The 18,520-nt window shown below is 30.5% G+C and overlaps 3 protein-coding genes and 1 long non-coding RNA gene across 7 annotated transcripts; 3 read left to right on the top strand and 1 right to left on the bottom strand.

The window, feature by feature from the left end:
* Window positions 1-324: 324 nt before the first annotated feature.
* LOC103575537 (ubiquinone biosynthesis monooxygenase COQ6, mitochondrial) lies at window positions 325-7,483 on the top strand. The gene is made up of 8 exons (XM_008555369.3): window positions 325-548; window positions 623-813; window positions 883-1,122; window positions 5,425-5,532; window positions 5,645-5,707; window positions 5,795-6,105; window positions 6,746-7,028; window positions 7,330-7,483. Exons 1-8 carry the CDS (start codon window positions 353-355, stop codon window positions 7,372-7,374), a joined length of 1,437 nt encoding a protein of 478 aa, XP_008553591.1. The 5' UTR covers window positions 325-352; the 3' UTR covers window positions 7,375-7,483.
* On the bottom strand, window positions 1,143-5,416 carry LOC103575536 (transient receptor potential channel pyrexia). Its single transcript, XM_008555368.3, has 5 exons — window positions 4,239-5,416; window positions 3,855-4,147; window positions 3,603-3,785; window positions 2,850-3,513; window positions 1,143-2,781 (listed from the first exon to the last, which is right to left on the bottom strand). The coding sequence occupies exons 1-5, from the start codon at window positions 4,344-4,346 to the stop codon at window positions 1,228-1,230; spliced, it is 2,802 nt and encodes a 933-aa protein (XP_008553590.1). The 5' UTR covers window positions 4,347-5,416; the 3' UTR covers window positions 1,143-1,227.
* A 145-nt stretch (window positions 7,484-7,628) lies between the features above and the next one.
* LOC103580279 (aarF domain-containing kinase 1) lies at window positions 7,629-18,388 on the top strand. Of its 4 annotated transcripts, none has more exons than XR_008404164.1 (4): window positions 7,629-7,906; window positions 8,029-11,911; window positions 12,996-13,114; window positions 13,209-18,388. It is a non-coding gene; the product is annotated as an aarF domain-containing kinase 1 (long non-coding RNA). The 4 variants fall into 4 exon arrangements; XR_549583.3 differs by having other exon boundaries at window positions 12,996-15,672; window positions 15,864-18,388; XR_549582.3 differs by having other exon boundaries at window positions 12,996-15,672; window positions 15,743-18,388.
* On the top strand, window positions 11,918-12,989 carry LOC103580270 (uncharacterized). The gene has a single exon (XM_008561964.3). It carries the CDS (start codon window positions 12,267-12,269, stop codon window positions 12,702-12,704), a length of 438 nt encoding a protein of 145 aa, XP_008560186.1. The 5' UTR covers window positions 11,918-12,266; the 3' UTR covers window positions 12,705-12,989.
* Window positions 18,389-18,520: the final 132 nt, after the last annotated feature.

Here is an 18,520-nt window from a genome sequence, read left to right as displayed (position 1 = left end):
TAAATAAATAAATTTAATTATACAACAAACCAGAAAATTATTACTTTAATTCTACATCAATAAAAAATTTCCCAAGTATTTAAATTAAACAAAAAAAAAACTTTTACCTCATACAGATCAAATTAAATGATAAAAAAATATTTAAGGCAGCTCACATTGATTACATCACTGGAATCTTTATGTAAAGAACTTTGTTTATTAGTACTATAGTAATGAAGCTTCAATCCCTTAAGATGACAAGTATACGACATCCTCGTAACGTTATTTAATAAATCGATAAATTTCTTAAAAGAGTAATTTGTTGTCGATCTTTTTTACTCATTTGAAATTTTTGGTAAGCGCGCCAAACAAAATGGCGTTTGTAAGTGAAATGATGCCGTGTTCTCGAGGTTTTTTATTATCTTTGTGCAATAGATACAGTATTAATTTATCAAATCAAGTTATAATTGCAAGAAAACATCATTGCGTTGCTGGTGACAATGATAAACATCATGACATTATCATTGCTGGAGGTGGAATGGTTGGGACAACTTTGGCAGTTGCTTTAGGTTAGAATTTACCAGATAAAAACAATAATAAATACTTTTTAAATTTTGCAAATAATTATTAATCAATGTTACAGCCAATAATCGAACATTGCAATCACAAAAAATTCTTTTACTGGAAGGCGGCAACAAACATGAATATAAACAAGACGAAAAATATTCAAATCGAGTTGTCGCATTAAATCAACAAACCCGTACATTATTATCAAGTATTGGAGCATGGAAACATATAGAAGCTGGACGTTATGCTCCAGTTCGTAAAATGCAGGTAATTAAACATATATTTTTATTTAAATAATTTAAATAAAATCCTTAAATAATAAATTACGTTACTAAGGTATGGGATGCTTGTTCAGATGCCATGATAACGTTTAATGAAGATCATTTATCTGAAGATATAGCTTACATTGTAGAAAATGATTTATTATTACATGCAGTAAATAAACAAGTTGAAGAAAAGCCTTCTGTTAAAGTTATTTACAATGCCAAAGTTGAAGATATTGTTTTACCAAAGACAGACAATGGTGATGCTAAAATAAAACTACAAAGTGGCGAAGAGTTTACATCAAAATTATTGGTAAATAATTTATTTATTACCTTAAAAAATTACAAATATTTTATTTATTTTACATATAATTTTTACTATACATAAAATACATAAAAAATTATTTAAATTGTTATTTTATAATTGATCTTGATGATCAAATTCTCGCGCTATTATATCAATTCGATTTGTTAAAGCATCTAAACGCATGCTTATGTCATGGGAGTATCTCTTAAGTTCAGAAAATAATTCTAACAGTTGTCTACTAGCTGAATCATTAGTTGAATTAATACTGTACAATCTAGAAACTCTGTTGTCTTCAGTATCGGTATTATTGTTTCTGGATGATGGACTATGTATAGTATTATGTACACGAACTTTTCTTTCGGAAACTAGTCGGTAGATAGACTTAATTAAATCTTTAGGTAGACGTGTTTCACGAGGATCATTTGGTCTAATATGTATTGCGCAATGATGAGGTGGATGAAGAAGCAGCGCGCCTTTTCTACAGGGTTTAACAATTCTTTGAGGACAATGGTCGAGAAATTTTGAAAACATTAGACTTTCTAAATGGGCTACAAGTTCAGCGCGACGTACAAGTCGATCAAGACCAGCACAACGACGAAGTTCTTGGATGTCTGACACTGCAAGACCTACCATTAAATTTGTTAAAATAATTGTAACCAGTACAACAAAAGCTAATAACATAAGGTGAGATGTTCCTGGATACTGCATTGGTGCATCTGGATCAAAGAAAACGTCTTCGAATTCCAGTTCTCCTGACATCATGATGATTGTCTTTAGCAGACTCATGAGTGGATTTTTAAATGATTTGTAATTTTTGTGCAGAACACTAAATCCAAGTGCAAAACCAATTATTAAACATAAATATGCTCCGAGAAATTTGAAAAAGTTTATTGCTACTTGGGTAAACATCTGAACGTATAAACCAAACATGGGAAATCTTCCGACGACTATCATAAGTTCGATCCAGACTAAAAGAATCCCTAGTGCAGCTACATGATGTTGCCAGAAGTCAGCTGGTTTTATTACAATTGCACCAGAAGACGCAATTACTCCCCACTGTAACCAGTTTTCCCATCTTTTTATATACATACAGATACCATGGACTAACTGAAAAACTTCTTTACTCGCTAAAATAATTGTAAAAATTATAATAGGCCAGAAAAGTATCTCTACGATTGTACGCAATTCATATAAAAATGCTGCTACCACATATGCAGTAAATATTGCAACAAATATTGCGTGGAATATCAAACTGAATAAAAAAAATTTACGTATTCTTAGCCATTTTAAGTAGAGAAAACTTTCGCATAGAGGGTGTTTGAGAATATGTCTTTGGCCGCCTTCAACAAGACAGAGCATTAAATCAGTTTCACCTCGTCCACCTGGTACTAAGAAACGAAAGTCTAAACGCAGCTCACAATCAACGTCACCTAGTTCATGGTCATGTAGAGATATCGCTTGATCCATACGTGAAACAAATCTTGGCAGTACGTCTGGTGTACGTCGAATAATAAAACTGAGGGCAGAAATTCCACCTTTCGTTCGCGCAGTCACGTCAGCTCCTTTTGCCAGCAATAGAGTAACGATAAAGGAACTTTCATTAAGTGCTGCAATGTGGAGAGGTGTGTAGCCAAATTTATCTGGTTTGTTTACATAAGATCCAGCCTATTAATCATAAATTAAAATGACAAATATAAGAAAACAAAATATAAACCATAAAAATAATTAATTACCTGTATTAATATTCTAACTAATTCACTTCCACGGAGACTTTTAGCTACAGCAGTATGAAGAGGTGTCCTGCCATCATCATCTTCAGCATTAACGTCAGCTCCAGCGGCAATTAAAACTTCCATAGTATCTGAAGATTGCGTTAAAGCCGCAAGATGTAATGCAGTCTGTCCTCGTGAATTTTTAGCATTTATTGGAGCTCCAGCTTTGAGTAAAAGCTTGACACATTCACTGCTACCTTCTTCAGCAGCTAAATGAAGTGGCGTTAATCGTGCAGTGCCCGATTGAACTCGTACGTCAGCTCCGTAATGTAAAAGCAGACTTACATTACAATCAGAACCTAAACTAGCAGCGACATGCAACGGAGTTTCAGTATATACTTGAGGATTATTTGGAGAAGCTTTAGCTTTTAAAAGAGCTTCTACGCATTTAGAAGCATTACTCAATACTGCATAATGTAACGGAGTACGTCCAGGAAGACCAGCATCAACGTTTGCTCCAGATTTAATTAAATAGTCAACTGAAGAAAAATTACCAATCGCTGCGGCACAATGTAGTGCAGTGTATTCTTTACTAAAATCCCAATCATTTGGATTAGCGCCATGTTTTAATAGTATTTCTATTATTTCAACGTGGCCCGCACATGCTGCCAAATGCAATGGAGTCCTAAATATATCATAGTTATATTATTTTATAACCATTAAAATTGTTTACATAAATAAGTAAATGTTTATAAATTTTATAATAATAAAAACCTTCCATGACCATCTCGTACAGAGATATTGGAGCATCTTTGAAGAAGCACTTTTACTACTTCAACTTGTCCTAGCCAACAAGCAACAAGAAGACAAGTCTCTGGCCATTTAACAAGAACTGATACCGAGGTTGAAGATGCTGCTGCTTCATTTTGCGCATCATGTGATGACTTTCTGGCACCACTATAGTTTATATAAGTTTTTTTATTACAATTAAAATTTAATTACGGTGATATTAAATTTACAACATACCCATTGGCGAAATTTGAAATTACTAAAGTTTGTTGTATAGATTTAATTGAACTTGTACTTTTTAATTCTTCAAGCGTTTTCTCAAGAACGTCGCCCTGAAGTGTGGGAATAAGAGCCAACGCAGTGTCCCCAGCAGGAAGAGCTGAAAGAGCTAGTGTTATTTCTGCCTTATCCCAGGGATGCTGTTGCATCGTTATTGCAGTTTTCGTACAAAGAAAAGCTGTTGACGATCCTTCAGATGATATACTACTGGCATGATCCTTATCGTCCATCCATATATTAGTGCGTTCGTTCTAATAAATTTAAACAATATTGTTATCACATAGTAAAGTAATAAACAACAAAAGCTCATTAAATATCTGCGCGGTGTACACTCGATACTACCTGATATCCAACTGTGAGTGTTGACATGTGGATATTGTCTTGAAAATTAGTATCCTCACCATTCCGATTTAAAATATTACCCGATGGCTTCGTATGACGTGGAAACATTATTAACAATTTTATTTTACTTAAATACTTAAATCACATATACATACACCAGTAATGACTCAGTCACAAGTATTAAGTATTTATTAATTTACTGATTTAATCACCAGTATTAATTTATTGGATTATCTTCTATTCATTAAATTTAACTCATAGACTTTAATAAATAGTTTACATTTATTTCTACACTAACTTAAAACTAAATCGTTTTTTCTTTATTTATTTATTTTTTTTTTTTATACTTAACATTGAAAATATGAATCACAAAGACAAATATTTTCCGGATACTTGAAATATCTATACATTGTAATTACGATTCGTAAATTCTTTTCTATAATGCTCATACAATGTTAAACGACTTGCGATATGAATACTACAAGAAATCGTAAACGTCTGATTAATCCCGCGTCTTCTTTCACGTGTACCCAAATGTTTATAATACAGACTTGGCTTAAAATTAGACTGCGACGATCTTTGAGTTCCAGAATTTACTGTGGGGATTTCGCGACCACCACAACTTTTTTCAGTATTATTTATTTTCATTTTCTTTTTAATACTGAGAAACGATGCTTTGCACTTTGCAACAGGAAAGTGGGCCAACCGCATGTTTATACAGAGTAGCAACGTACTTCATTGATAGCGATGTCCTCACAGGAAGCTGCTGCGATAACATTTTATTCTTCCTTTGACGCATGATTTTATTATAAGATTTCCTATTCTATTAATTATGCTAACTAAATTTTAATCGTAGTATTTATTTAAATTATTATATAAATACTGCTACAATTTTTGATAAATTGCAATCATTAATATGTAATAGTACTAAATGGCTCTTGATAGTATCACTCATCACTTATTTCAAAATTTAAATGCCTACATCGTATTTCTTGGCTTAGTAAAGTTATTTTTGTATTTCATAACTAATTTTCATTCTCTTTCTCTTCTCTCTGCTCCCTTCATTTGTAATGTAAGATGTTGGCAATGCGAATTTAAAATATCAGTAATATAAATTCATGGTCAATAAATAAATAAACTATATTTATATATAAGTATGTACATATGTTGTTTTTCTGTATTTAAGATTGGGGCGGATGGAATTAATTCTCGTGTACGTCAAGCGATGAATGTACAATACGTAAAGTGGGAGTATGATCAAATGGGAATAGTTGCAACTGTTGAATTATCAGAGGTGACTTTTTTTTTTTTTTAAATTTAAATATAAGTTTATCATTGATAAATTTTATTTATTTTATAATATATTTTTATATTTATATAATTTTATATAATATTTATCCTTTTAGCCAACAGAAAATATTGTAGCTTGGCAAAGATTCCTACCAACGGGCCCAGTAGCATTATTACCTGTAAGTTTTTTTATGTAGATAATAAATCTATAAATATATAGACGTAATAATTTAAATGTTTATTAAATACAATGTTTATAAAAACAGCTGACAAGCTCATTGAGTTCTCTCGTATGGTCTATGACAACAAAGGAAGCTAAAAGACTATTAAAAATTCCAGAAGAAGAATTTATTGATGAATTAAATAGTGCACTGTGGAAAGTTTATCCAAAAAGTAGTATTGTTGAAAGTGGTATGAAGGCATTGAAACAATTACTTGAACAATTCTCATTACAAACTGGTGAATCTAGACAACTACAACCTTCTGTGCTGAAGATAGTTGAAGAATCTCGTGCTGCTTTTCCTCTGGGTTTTGGACATTCTACTTCTTATGTTGCAAATGGAGTTGCTCTTGTTGGGTAATATATATTTTAAATATGTAAAAAAAATAAATTTATTGAATAAATTAATCATTTTTTCATGATACCAGCATCGAAACTTAAAGTTTCAGTGTCTCTACATCCAGTTGAAACAAGCTAATTTCAAGCCGATGCTGCAAACAACTGCTAGAATTCGTAATTCACAAATACCTTCATACAGCGGGCAGAAATATGGGTGTTTTTTCTCTTCGATAGAAACACAATTGTTTCTGCCCGGTGTTAGTTACATTTAATGTTCATTTGCAGCCTTATATTACTCTAATTTGTTTGCTTGTCATTTCATTTCTTAAGTGACAGTTTTAATTAACCAAAGAAAATTAATAAAGAATGAGTGAAAATAATATTTTTGTCATATTTACTATTTAATTAGTGACAGTAAATTACAAATTTCTCATTCTCTAACAGTTCTCCGCATCATCGGCTTGAAATTAACTTGTTTCTTACTGGGTGTTGACACTGGAACTTGAAGTTCCGATGCAGGTAATCATGAAAAATATGGTGTGTGATTCAGGATGAAACACAATTTCAGACTGCGGGTGATGTCAGCCAACTTCACCCTAGTCTGAAAACGTCTTGTTTCATCTCTTGTCACACAATTTACTATTATTATTTTATATAGTGACGCAGCACATCGTGTTCATCCACTAGCTGGTCAAGGCGTAAATCTTGGATTCGGTGACGTTTCTCTACTAGTTAAATTACTAGATGAAGCTCTAAGAAGTGGAAGTACTTTAGGAGACATTCAACATTTGTCAACATATGAAACATTAAGACAAAGACATAATGTACCAACAATGTTAGCTATTGATGCTTTACATAGACTTTATAAAGGAACTGCTCCACCAATAATTCTTGCTAGAAGTTTAGGATTACAATTAATTAATGCTATTGGTCCAGTAAAGGTAAATATTTCATTTTTTAAAATGTCAAGGCAAATAATAGTATATTTTACACCTCGGGCAGGAAAGTAAGAAATGTCTCAGATCTCATGTAATTGTTGGCCGAGGCGAAGCCGAGGTCAACAAACATGTGATCTGAGGCTTTCTTGTTTACTGCCCAAGGTGTCAATACTATTTTTCTCCTCGACGGAGGCGGAAAGCGTCAACTTCGTTTCGCACAGCGGGAAAAAAGTTGACGCTTTTCGCCCGGAGGGGAGAAAATTATATTAAATATTTTTTATTAACAAGTAAAATTTATTTACAGAAAATTTTAATGGAACATGCTGCTAATTCACGCATAATTCGATGAAATAAATTTAACAAGATAATTATAAATATAAAAATATATATTAGCTTTAAGTTTTGATGATAAATTTACAGCTTGTAATATAACAATGGTATTATATTTTTGTGTATTAAAAAAAAATAAATTTATAAATTATAAAAAATATATTCTCTTTTGAAATTAATTAAATTTTATTACCTATCGTTATTAATAGGGATTGAATACTAAATATTATGTATAAAATTAAAAATATGAGAAAATAATAAGAAAGATCACGTAATATGTGTCACATGTCAACTCGTGTTAGAGAGAAAATCAGTAGTTCTAGTATGCACAAATCAAACAAGAAAGTCGCCAATGAATTAATTGTATGAGAAGTGGCGCAATAATTTATTTGAATAATAAATAATTTAAACAAATAATAAAAGTGCCTTTTTATATTTTATAAGTGATAAAATAATTAATTATATTTAAGATAAAACCATAATTATCTATTTGATAAATTTATAGGTTATTAATGTATGTCAATGATTTAAAAAAGTTTACATCACATTAAGTAAGTCTACTAATATTTTCTATAATTACACTTAGTAAATTTAAAAAAATAGTTAATTACTCAAAACTCGATTTAATTAAAAATAAAATATTTTATTTGATGTAAATTATTTTTATTTACAGATTTTTGTCAACAATAAGCTGAATAATAAATAAAAATTGATTATTGTCATTATTTATTAATGATAAATAAATTTCGAAATGTTAAAATCAAGAAGATTAATAAAATACGCAGTAATAGGAGCAGCAAGTGTAGGAACTCTGGTATCCTGGAGAGCAAATGCGTATGACATTGGATCAATTGGTATTGTACGTTTAAGTAGAGCTGCTGTAAAAGTATTTATCATAGGATCTCATTACAAAAAAACACTTTACGATAGTAATTTAGAAAAATCATCACCAGAATATATAAAAGCTAAGTCAGAAGCACATATATTTGGAGCACAAAAACTCCTGGAACTTTGCTGTGCCAACAAAGGAGTTTATATTAAAATAGGACAACATATAGGAGCTTTAGATTATTTATTACCTACGGAATATGTTACGACAATGCGAGTTTTACATAGTTCAGCTCCTCAATCTCCATTTAGTGATGTTATAACAGTTCTCAAAGAAGATTTTAAAAAAGATCCGTATGAAATATTTGAGTCAATTGAACCAGAACCACTGGGAGCTGCCAGCTTAGCACAAGTGCATAAAGCAACATTAAAAGATGGTAGAGTCGTTGCTGTTAAAGTTCAACATCGTGCTGTTAAATCCAATTCTTATGTTGATATCAGGACAATGGCTGCGTTAGTTAAAATAACATCATGGATATTTCCCGAGTTTAAATTTGATTGGCTTGTTGATGAGACTAAGAAAAACATACCACGTGAATTGAATTTTACATGGGAAGGTAAAAATGCTGAGCGATTAAGAAATTTATTTTCACATTACAAATGGTTAAAAGTACCTGAAGTTCATTGGGATTTATCGTCATCACGTGTACTAACGATGGAGTTTGTCAAAGGAGGGCAAATAAATGATTTGAAATATATACGCGATAATAATATTAATCCATATGAAGTCAGTAGTAAATTGGGTCGCTTATATAGTCACATGATATTCATAACGGGCTTTGTACATTCAGATCCACATCCTGGTAATATTCTTGTTAGAAAAACTGATAAAAATGAGGCTGAACTGATAGTACTTGATCATGGTTTGTATGCAGAATTGAAAGATGAATTTAGATGGGCATATTCAAAACTATGGCTTGCAATACTTGATCGTGATAAAGATGCTATGAAAAAATATTGTGGGCAACTTGGTGTTGAAGATATGTATGGTCTGCTAGCCTGTATGGTATCAGGTAGAACTTGGGATGCTGTTATGGCTGGTATTGAAAGAACAAAATATAGTTCCGATGAAAAAGTACAATTTCAAACAGAAGTACCTAATTTATTGCCACAAATAAGTGAAATATTAGAAAGAGTTGATCGACAAATGTTACTTGTACTTAAAACAAATGACTTAGTACGAAGTATTGAACATACATTAAAAACATCATCAAGAATGTCCGCATTTATGGAAATGTCTAGGTGCTGTATATGTTCACTTTACGATGAACGTTTAAAAAACAGTACTACTAAGTGGTCTCAGTGGAGTATATCAATTGCAAAACAATTTGCATTATGTAAATTATCTATTTATTATACGTATTTGGGAATGGTTAATTTTGATTTGCTAAAAAGTGTTGAGTCTTTGTGGACTCATGACTTTTATCCATTTTAATGAATGAATGTTTTCGATAAAAAAAATTTTTTTATTTATTTTTAGAGAATTTTATTTTATTAAAAGTATCATTCATCTTTTTTAAGAATGGAATAATTTAATTTAGTCTAATGTGCTGACATAAAATTTATTTATAATTAAAATTTTTTGCGATTACAATTGTAAATAATAACAATCATTATTGGTACAAGATGGCCTACTTATCGCTAATAAAATGTCTACAGTTTTATTAATTGTAAGTAAAAATATGTAGGCTTATACATATGCTAATATCCCAAAAAGATGTCACTGATTGTACGCAGGAATCTACGTCATACTTACGCTAAAACAAAGATATATTACAGATACTTTACCAGGAAATGCTAATAATAATATTTATAGATGAATGAGTAATGAAATAAACGAATCTGTAAGATATGTGTCATAAATACAGTCCTATATAAGATAAATATATTTTTTTGTTTTTATTTATTTAAGTTTTACATGTAAAGTCCTGATTTTTATTTTGTATACTGCGTAATAAATAACATTTTTAAAATAAAGCTTGTATAAAAATATTTTTAATAAATTGTTGTATTTGATAAATTATAAATATGATTGTTATTTATTATTTTAACTATCATTATAAATTTTATATTTTTTTACATGCAAACTTGAGAAAGTATATGAGATATAACATAGAAAGTAAACATATTTTACGTGACGTGTCTAAATTACTATATAGTAGGGATGCCATGAATAGAAACAAGAAATAAAATGAACGTTGGCTCTTGGCACCGAGAATCACAATAAAGGAACAGAAAGATATGTTATGTAGGTATATACCTGGATGTACTTTGTAATGTTAAATGTTCATACGCATATTATAATAGCATAATATAGAGTTCTCGGATAGATTTCAAACAACTAACAAAAGAATATTTTTATTGTATAATATACAATACAAAAAGGGTAAAACCGACCGTTATAGAGTAAATTCAGGTTCACATCAGTTGCCAAATGTAAATGGGTGTGGCAAACCGACAAAGTCGCTGCAATCGAGAATATCTAATTCTCGATTTATATCTACATACATTTCTAGACTTAATAATAATTATAATAAAACTTGTACGTCATATAATCAATATAATATAAAATTCAGGCTGACATTTCAAGGTTGAATAGCTACGACGTATATTTAAATAAAAGTTTTATAATTTTCAATACCAGTTTATGCGTACTAAATCTGTATGAAACATATGTTTTCAATCTACTTGCTGGAATTTTTGTTACGTCCATATGACTACGTCATTGAATTTTTTTTTACGCATTACTCTTTTGATATTTAATTTTCTTTTTGTATTATTTATAATTTAGTAACAAATATTTTCATTGCAGTTTATCATCATTTCTTTTCTTTTCGACTAAGAATTTAGTTATATGACAAAAAAGGAAGTATTATCCTTATACATATTGTTTAATTAGTTTCAATCAGGTCACTAGTTGATAATTTAAAATGTTTATTTATTTTTTACATTAAATAGACTATAAAAGAAAGGTTTAAATAACGAAATCTTTTTAAACTATATAAATAATAATAGAAATCTCTCAGAAAAAAAATAATATTATAAAGCATGTTTAGGAAAATTTTGTAAATAACGAATTTCTGTAATAAAATTAAAAAATAATAATAATAATTTCATCTTTTTTGGTCATTACTACAAAACGTTAGTAAAACGTAAAAAATATCGATGGCACTGTAGAAAAGTCTGGCAACGTCGAGAACAGCTGCAGGGAGATGGTACGATTCTTTAACAAAAGACGCATTACGTGTGGAGAGGGTAAACCGTGTTGCAACTTATATTTTAATATATACCTATAAAAATATCTTGTTATTAATAATAAATTTCATTATTTTTTAATATTTTTTTTTATAATTATTATTTATAAATCATTTAAAATTAAATTGTTGTATTTTAAATAAATAATAACTATTGTTAATTGTGTTATTTGAGTAACAAAAGGGACTATTTTCTATTGATCGGGCGTAAGAATACATATTCGGGCGTCTGCATCACCAGGTCAGGGTATATTAACCCCACTCTAAACACGGGAACGTCATTCCAACGTCGTTATTCGAACAGTGAAGACCGTACCTCGCTCGGTGGTTATTTATTAATTTAAATAACCGTTTCATCGATATAAGGAGGAACCAAGCGTGTCCTTCACATCGAGGAATACGAGCTGGCTACAGGTTGGTTGCATCTTCTAATTTTATATAGAAATTTAGTGAATTTTTATTAATAATCAAGAAAAGTCATAGTTGAGTTTTTTTTTTATTATTACTATTAATTATTGTGAGTCATTATTGTACTAACCTTGAAGATAAATCAGTGACAAAAGTTATTTTGACTGAGTAAGCAGCCATTTTAAAGACAAAGTGCATTTCATTACTATTTTTTTTTTTTTTTGGTTTTTTTTAACTATATTTAATATTATAAATAACTTTTATTGACATTTTTATATTAATGTTTATTATTGCATAAAAACATTCAAAAAATTTGAATTTATTATAAATATTACAATATTTATAAAATAAGTGTGATAAAATGTTGATGTCCTTGAATCAAAATATTAATCATGGTCATAATAATAATGCGGTCCAATGCAATATTGATCAGCTTTTTGATTGGATTAGAAAAGTTCGATCAAAGAAAATGAAGATGCTACGCAGGCGTCAGCGTAACATCCGTATTGAAGCAACACTTGGTCATGCGCTGACTCAAGCTGAGCAAGAGCTAAAAATAAAACATATGGCGAAGATTGCGAAACTCCAAGAAAAGAGAAAAAGAAAACTCGCTGAGCAAGAAGTTAATAATAATAATTATGACAGTGAGAATGAGGATAGTAATAATAATTATTACAAAATGGCTACTCAAGAATACAAGCCTGCCAACAAGAAAGCTGCTATGTTTTATCCAGAGTTAAGCAGCTTGGATGCATTTATGGCGGAGCTGAGCGTTATCAAAACTCCAGTAGTACGTTGAAGCGGCCGTGAAACGTCGCTAGAAACTAATCGACGATGTGAATTTATTCTGATAATTGAGAATGAAAATTATTTATGCAAATGTAATTTTCAATATTATCTTATTCAATTATTAAGATAATTCATCTCTGATGGAAGACAGCATTCCTGGGACATCATCTCATCATCAGTATTTTATTGGAAAAATAAAACATTCATTGTGCTATTTATATTTGATCAATGATGATTGGTCATCTACACTGGAAATCTACATCATTATCTTTAGTGTATATCGAGTGTTTTTTAATTGCAGTCTTACCGTTTGAGATGACATTGGAATGGGCGGAGGGAGTCGCAGATTCTGGTGACCCATAAGGAACCAAAGGAAGCGAAACTCCACGCCAAAGGGGCGACAAGCCAATCATCCGTTTGGTTTGTAGATAGTATCGAAACAAACATCTTTCTATAATTTTTTTTTTTTTGTAATTAATTAAACAGTTAATTTATTGTAAATATAATTTTTCAGATCTCATTTAGATTAAACTTTTCATTAGTAATGAATTTAGAATTTTATTTTAATAATTGAACTGAAATCTGACGCATATACTAATAATGTATAAGAACTTAATGATAGATATTTTTTTTATTGTAATGAAAGTTGGGTGTCCAAGTAATTTTTTTCATCTTACTACTTTAGAAGAATTTTGTAAAATAGATACGTAACGTATTGTTCTTTTTTTTTTATATTTATATATTTATAATCTGAAGAACACAACATACAAAATAACGTAAAGTATTTTTCATATATGAATAAATTTTATAATTAAAAAAAACGAACAAACAATGAAGTTGAACAAATGATTTATTGATGCATGCTTATTTTTCATTAACTATTAATTCCATAAATCCTTTTCAGTAAATGGCACTCATCCTCAAATTGTTATTGCATATGAAAAGATACAATGGTCACAAAAAAGTTCCGGGCACTTGCTGATCATCTCTCTCGGTAATATCTACACTAAATGAAAACAATAAGATAAAGAATAAGATGATCGGGTGAGGTTTTTATTTGCGCATGATGATTGATAGTAAGGGAAAAAACAAAATAGGGGGGAGAAAAGTTATGTGTTTTTAGAAGGCAACTGAGTAACGCAGCCCGCATGAACTACACCTATCACTCTTCGCACCCTCACTTGCTTCTCCAATTCCAACGGTTCGTTCGCGAGAATCAGCACGTACGCCGTTACAACAATGAGATCCGGATAATAATTGAGGTGGTGAGCTTTTTTATAATGTAACAAAAAATCCCCGATAAAAGTATTTTCTCAGGTTTTGGAAAAGCCAGGCGAAGTTTAGATTTCCTAGAAAAAAAATAAATGGTTAAAACCAACTTCGGGTCGTCGTACTTCTGTGATGGGGTCACTCTCACGAAAAAAGGCCGTCACTACATCCGATGGTATTAAGCACATGCAAATAATAATATAGAAAGTATACAGGTACTTGATAATTATGTGCATGATCTGTTAGAAAATCAATTTCTAATTAGATGACATTTTTTGATATCAAAACAAAATAATACTGCGTATTTATAGTAAAGATAATTTGCCAAAATGAGCATTCGTATAGCTCGGCAATCGAATAACCCATGTTTTCACAGATATTGAAGCACTTTGATTGTACATAATCCAGGATGAACAGGTGTAGCAAAAATACCAGATCGCGAGAACTGGTTCTAGATATGAAGAAACGAGCGTGGGAAGCAAATAACGGCAAAATCGGAGACGTTGGAGTTAATGAAATGAAAGTTGATGAAATTTAAATAGAGGTACCGCCGTAAATGATTACAAATATAATAATTTTTATTATTTAATAATATCGTAATAGTAAACTACTTTGATTTGTAAAAACTATTGTTGGGTTGGGGATATGGGGTGTATAAGAAATAGTCATTTTCGCTTCAGAGTCATAAGATAGATGCCCGACAACCAATTTTCACATTCAAGTCCTCCGTTGAAGATGGAAACTTTGGGAAACGAGATAAGTGTTTATGTAAGATCCAAGATCTAAATTATTTTTCTTTCTACTATGGGTTGGGCGGGGGAAACGAAAGTATGATTTTAAGTCGCAGGAAACCCTACTGGAACGCGTACACGAAAGAGCAGAGAAAGTAAGCGTGTGAAAAGGAGAAAGCCAATTTTACGAGTTTTATCAGAAAAATACCACATTACATCTGGATTCAGGTATCATTCATTCATCATTCGTACAAATCTCGCGTTTTTTTTTTTTTACTGTGCAGATAAGGACGAGTTTATCCGAGTAACCAGAGAGTATCGAGCCGAAAAACCTTAGATCAAAACACGTGAGAAATTTAAGATCTTTAATATTAACATATAAACGCTATATTTGTTTTAAAAAAACACCCGTAATCTAAAATAATAGCAGAAAGATAGGACAACATTAATCTTTTAAGCTTCAGAAGTACCTGATACAATGAATGAAAGAAATAACTGGTATTAAATACTTAATGGATTTAGAAGATCATTACGGTAAATCAAGAGTTTAGAGGTAAAAAGTATTATCTTATCTTTGGATCTTGTCTTCTCCTTAACTTAATTTTTTTTCTCACTCTCTTTTTATCACTGTTCGCGTTATGATAATTTTGTTTGTGAGGGAGGTAGCGATTTTGTTTTATAGCACAAGAAACGTATTACAATCAGATAAGTTTAACTTAAATAAAAAAACAAAGATAACCAAGATATACAAATGGAATATTTATGAAACATGACAAATACAATTAGAAGAATTAAATTAACGATAATAATTTTTTTTACGAAAAAAAAAGAAGAAATTGAATTGAAGTCAAGAAAAATATTGATTTATATAGGAAATTAAGAGAGTTGAAAATCAGAAAATTAGGTCGATAATATGAAATATATAAATGAAAAGATAAAAACGATCCCTTTGGAAACTGACCGCAACAACAATTCCAGGTAATTAGTGAAACAATTAACGAGTATTTTATTTAACTACATAAATTTCGTATAACAAATTTTTTTTTAGACATGAAAATTTTAATCAGTAAAAACAAAAAAAAATTACTTAATATGCCTTGGCCGAATGGCTTTTGCAAAATATTCACAAGAAAAGAGTGAAGTTTAAATAATCTAAAAATTTCTTTTAGCAAAAACAGGCTTTTATGAAATGAGAGTTAATTAATTTCAATACTTAGTACCGAGAATGGATTTTGCACTTAAAACTAGTATAAATATGCATCCCTTCATATAAAAATTTGATTCATCTACCAAAAGAAACAACTTTTTTATTCAGTGAATTACTTCTCCTACCATAACTACTACTTCTGTTAACGTTCTTGTGAATTGTTATTGAAAGAACAAGAGTTAATTTTAACGTGTATTTAAATCGTTTTGATCATTTTTTTTGTGAAGTTTAGTTTGTTGATATTACCAAATGTTATTTATATTATGTTTTAAAGTTTTGTGAGCAAGTTCATTAATTTATTTTTGTTAACTCTTATATATTTATAATAATTTGTTTTTACTGTATACACCAGTAGCGCATATAACTGATTTGAATAGTTGTGTAGTGCGGTCACTTTTAATTACGTGCAAGTTTTTAATAATTTGATTATAAAGTTTATAATTGTTATTATATATAATCATCACACTATGTAATATTGCTGCAATGCTAATATCTGCTGGTAATGAGCCTATATTTATTATTATGTGTTATGCGAATGTCTGTAAACACATCTAGGGTGAATTGTTTATAATGCTGTAAAAATAATTTTGTCCTTACTCACTTAATCCAAAAATTAATGGACAATTTTTTCACATTGCTCGTATTGTGTCTGGATAAAAAAAATAATTATATGAAAATAATTATTTTCATTGTTGAATGTTAAACAAATATTATATGGTGTAATATTAGAAACGTGGCTTTATCTATATTTGTTGCTAGAACTATCGGTGAGTTATTTATAATCATTTATAATTAGAGTTGTGATTTTTATTATTAATATTTTTTTTTATATCAGTATTTTCTTAATTAACGTTTACGTAGATTCCGCAGTTAACACATTGTTTCTTTGTATAATATTGTTCACACAAAAAAAAACAAATTAATGCATTGTTCTGCTGGATATTGTAAATGTTAGGTACTCAATACTGAATAAGTATTTTTGTACCCGCGACACGCTTTTATAATAATAAATTGATATTTTATTGAGGGGTTTGGGGCTGGGGGACTACTAATTATTTTGCGAATTCCAAAGTATTTTCAGAACCATACTCACCTAAGTGATTAATATATTGGATACATTATTATTATTACTACTATTATTTTGTAATGGCATTACTACTTATACGTTGAAAAAAAACGCAGCAATTATTGTCATCTATATCTATAAATTGTCTCCATATTACGCAGAGCACAGCATTGGATTACGCTAATATAACGTTTTTTGGGCCACCTACTATATTGATATCTATCTATAATTACTTACTATATCTAGGCATGCAAATTGGCTGTTGCTCTTTTTTTTGTATTACTTAAATATTTGTAATTAAATACGCCTATCACGATAAATCATTCGTCCGCTTGGAGAAGATTGGCACTGCATATAATAAATGATGAGTATTAGGCATTTTAATGTATTTAATATAATTTCAAGAGTTGGTTATTAACTGAATTGAATTGAATTAAACAAAACAAAACAAAAAAAAAACGAAAGAAACAAAGAAAAAACAGGTACGCACTTTAGATAATTCATTTGATATATTTTTTTCATTATATTGCACAATGGATATGCTAGCAAATGTGGTGCATCATAAAGCAAATTGGTTTGGCTATTAAATTAGGATAGGATAAGAGGATAATATATTATTACTATAATTAACAAGAAAACAACTATTGAAGATGAGTGACTATACTAAGCGATACATTTCCATAACATAACGAAGATTAATATTTACTATTGAAGAGTATATTAGAAATTCTGAATTTAATAATTTCTGTAGAAGATTATGTTTATCACTACTTTTATTATTATTGCATTTAAAAAACTATGTGTGTTAGTATGGTATAATGCTAATGAACAAACGTGAGTTAAATGAATCCCTTTTTATCCTATTAGTTTTCCCGCTAACTAAGTGTTTTTAGAAAACTACTTGGAGAATGACTCGTAAGACAGTTTGGGACTTGGGGATGTTGATGCTTGGAATGATGCCTAGATCTAGCTGCGGGGTTCCATGCTGGTGTACCACTTCCTCCCAAATGCAACAGAGGGTTTGGTCGCGAGCTTGCACAGCTGGGTGGTCGTTCATTCTTCTTCCGGTCCCGATGGCCTCCAGAGTTCAGCCATCGTCTTTGGCGGGGCATGGCGTCCACACCCGAGTATCATCGTCCGCTGTGGTCTGACTCCTAGCAGCCGATCTTCCGGAACTGCGGAGTGATGACAACACGGGACACGCTCGTGTGAGGGTCCTTGGCGATTGGAGACTCTTCTGGCGGCGGGACACGCGTTACCTGGGGCTTATTTCCGCACACCCGAGCACACCTGAGCACACTGATCCGGTCGAGGCGGTTGTGACGGTATTCCGGTTGGCAAAGGGGTTGAGGCTTTTTCTTAGAGCAGGAATCTGACGGAGGCATCCAGATGAATGCAGAGTTCCAGCCAAAACGCATCTTCTTTTTATTTTTTCAAGTAAGTTGAATTATTTTTACAACAAATACTAATTTGTTGATTTACTTAAAGTGGTATTTATTGTGTATGTTTGTATTTTTGTTGCAGTTTTTTTATTCATAATGGTCTGGCAGACA

This window comes from Microplitis demolitor, chromosome 8, assembly GCF_026212275.2.
Source record: "Microplitis demolitor isolate Queensland-Clemson2020A chromosome 8, iyMicDemo2.1a, whole genome shotgun sequence".
Taxonomy (NCBI): Eukaryota; Metazoa; Arthropoda; class Insecta; order Hymenoptera; family Braconidae; genus Microplitis; species Microplitis demolitor.
Note: the sequence above shows the minus strand (reverse complement) of the source record. Positions and strands in the feature narration are given on the sequence as shown.

What these genes read in the sequence shown, in the direction of transcription:
- LOC103575537 (XM_008555369.3), top strand. Translation starts at nt 353, where the DNA reads ATGGCGTTTGTAAGTGAAATGATGCCGTGTTCTCGAGGTTTTTTATTA. An exon ending in AACTTTGGCAGTTGCTTTAG is followed by an intron (nt 549 to 622) that starts GTTAGAATTTAC and finishes TCAATGTTACAG; the next exon opens with CCAATAATCGAACATTGCAA. An exon ending in GCCCAGTAGCATTATTACCT is followed by an intron (nt 5,708 to 5,794) that starts GTAAGTTTTTTT and finishes TTATAAAAACAG; the next exon opens with CTGACAAGCTCATTGAGTTC.
- LOC103575536 (XM_008555368.3), bottom strand. Translation starts at nt 4,346, where the DNA reads ATGTTTCCACGTCATACGAAGCCATCGGGTAATATTTTAAATCGGAAT. An exon ending in GTACGAGATGGTCATGGAAG is followed by an intron (nt 3,514 to 3,602) that starts GTTTTTATTATT and finishes TGATATATTTAG; the next exon opens with GACTCCATTGCATTTGGCAG. An exon ending in TAGTTAGAATATTAATACAG is followed by an intron (nt 2,782 to 2,849) that starts GTAATTAATTAT and finishes TATGATTAATAG; the next exon opens with GCTGGATCTTATGTAAACAA.
- LOC103580270 (XM_008561964.3), top strand. Translation starts at nt 12,267, where the DNA reads ATGTTGATGTCCTTGAATCAAAATATTAATCATGGTCATAATAATAAT.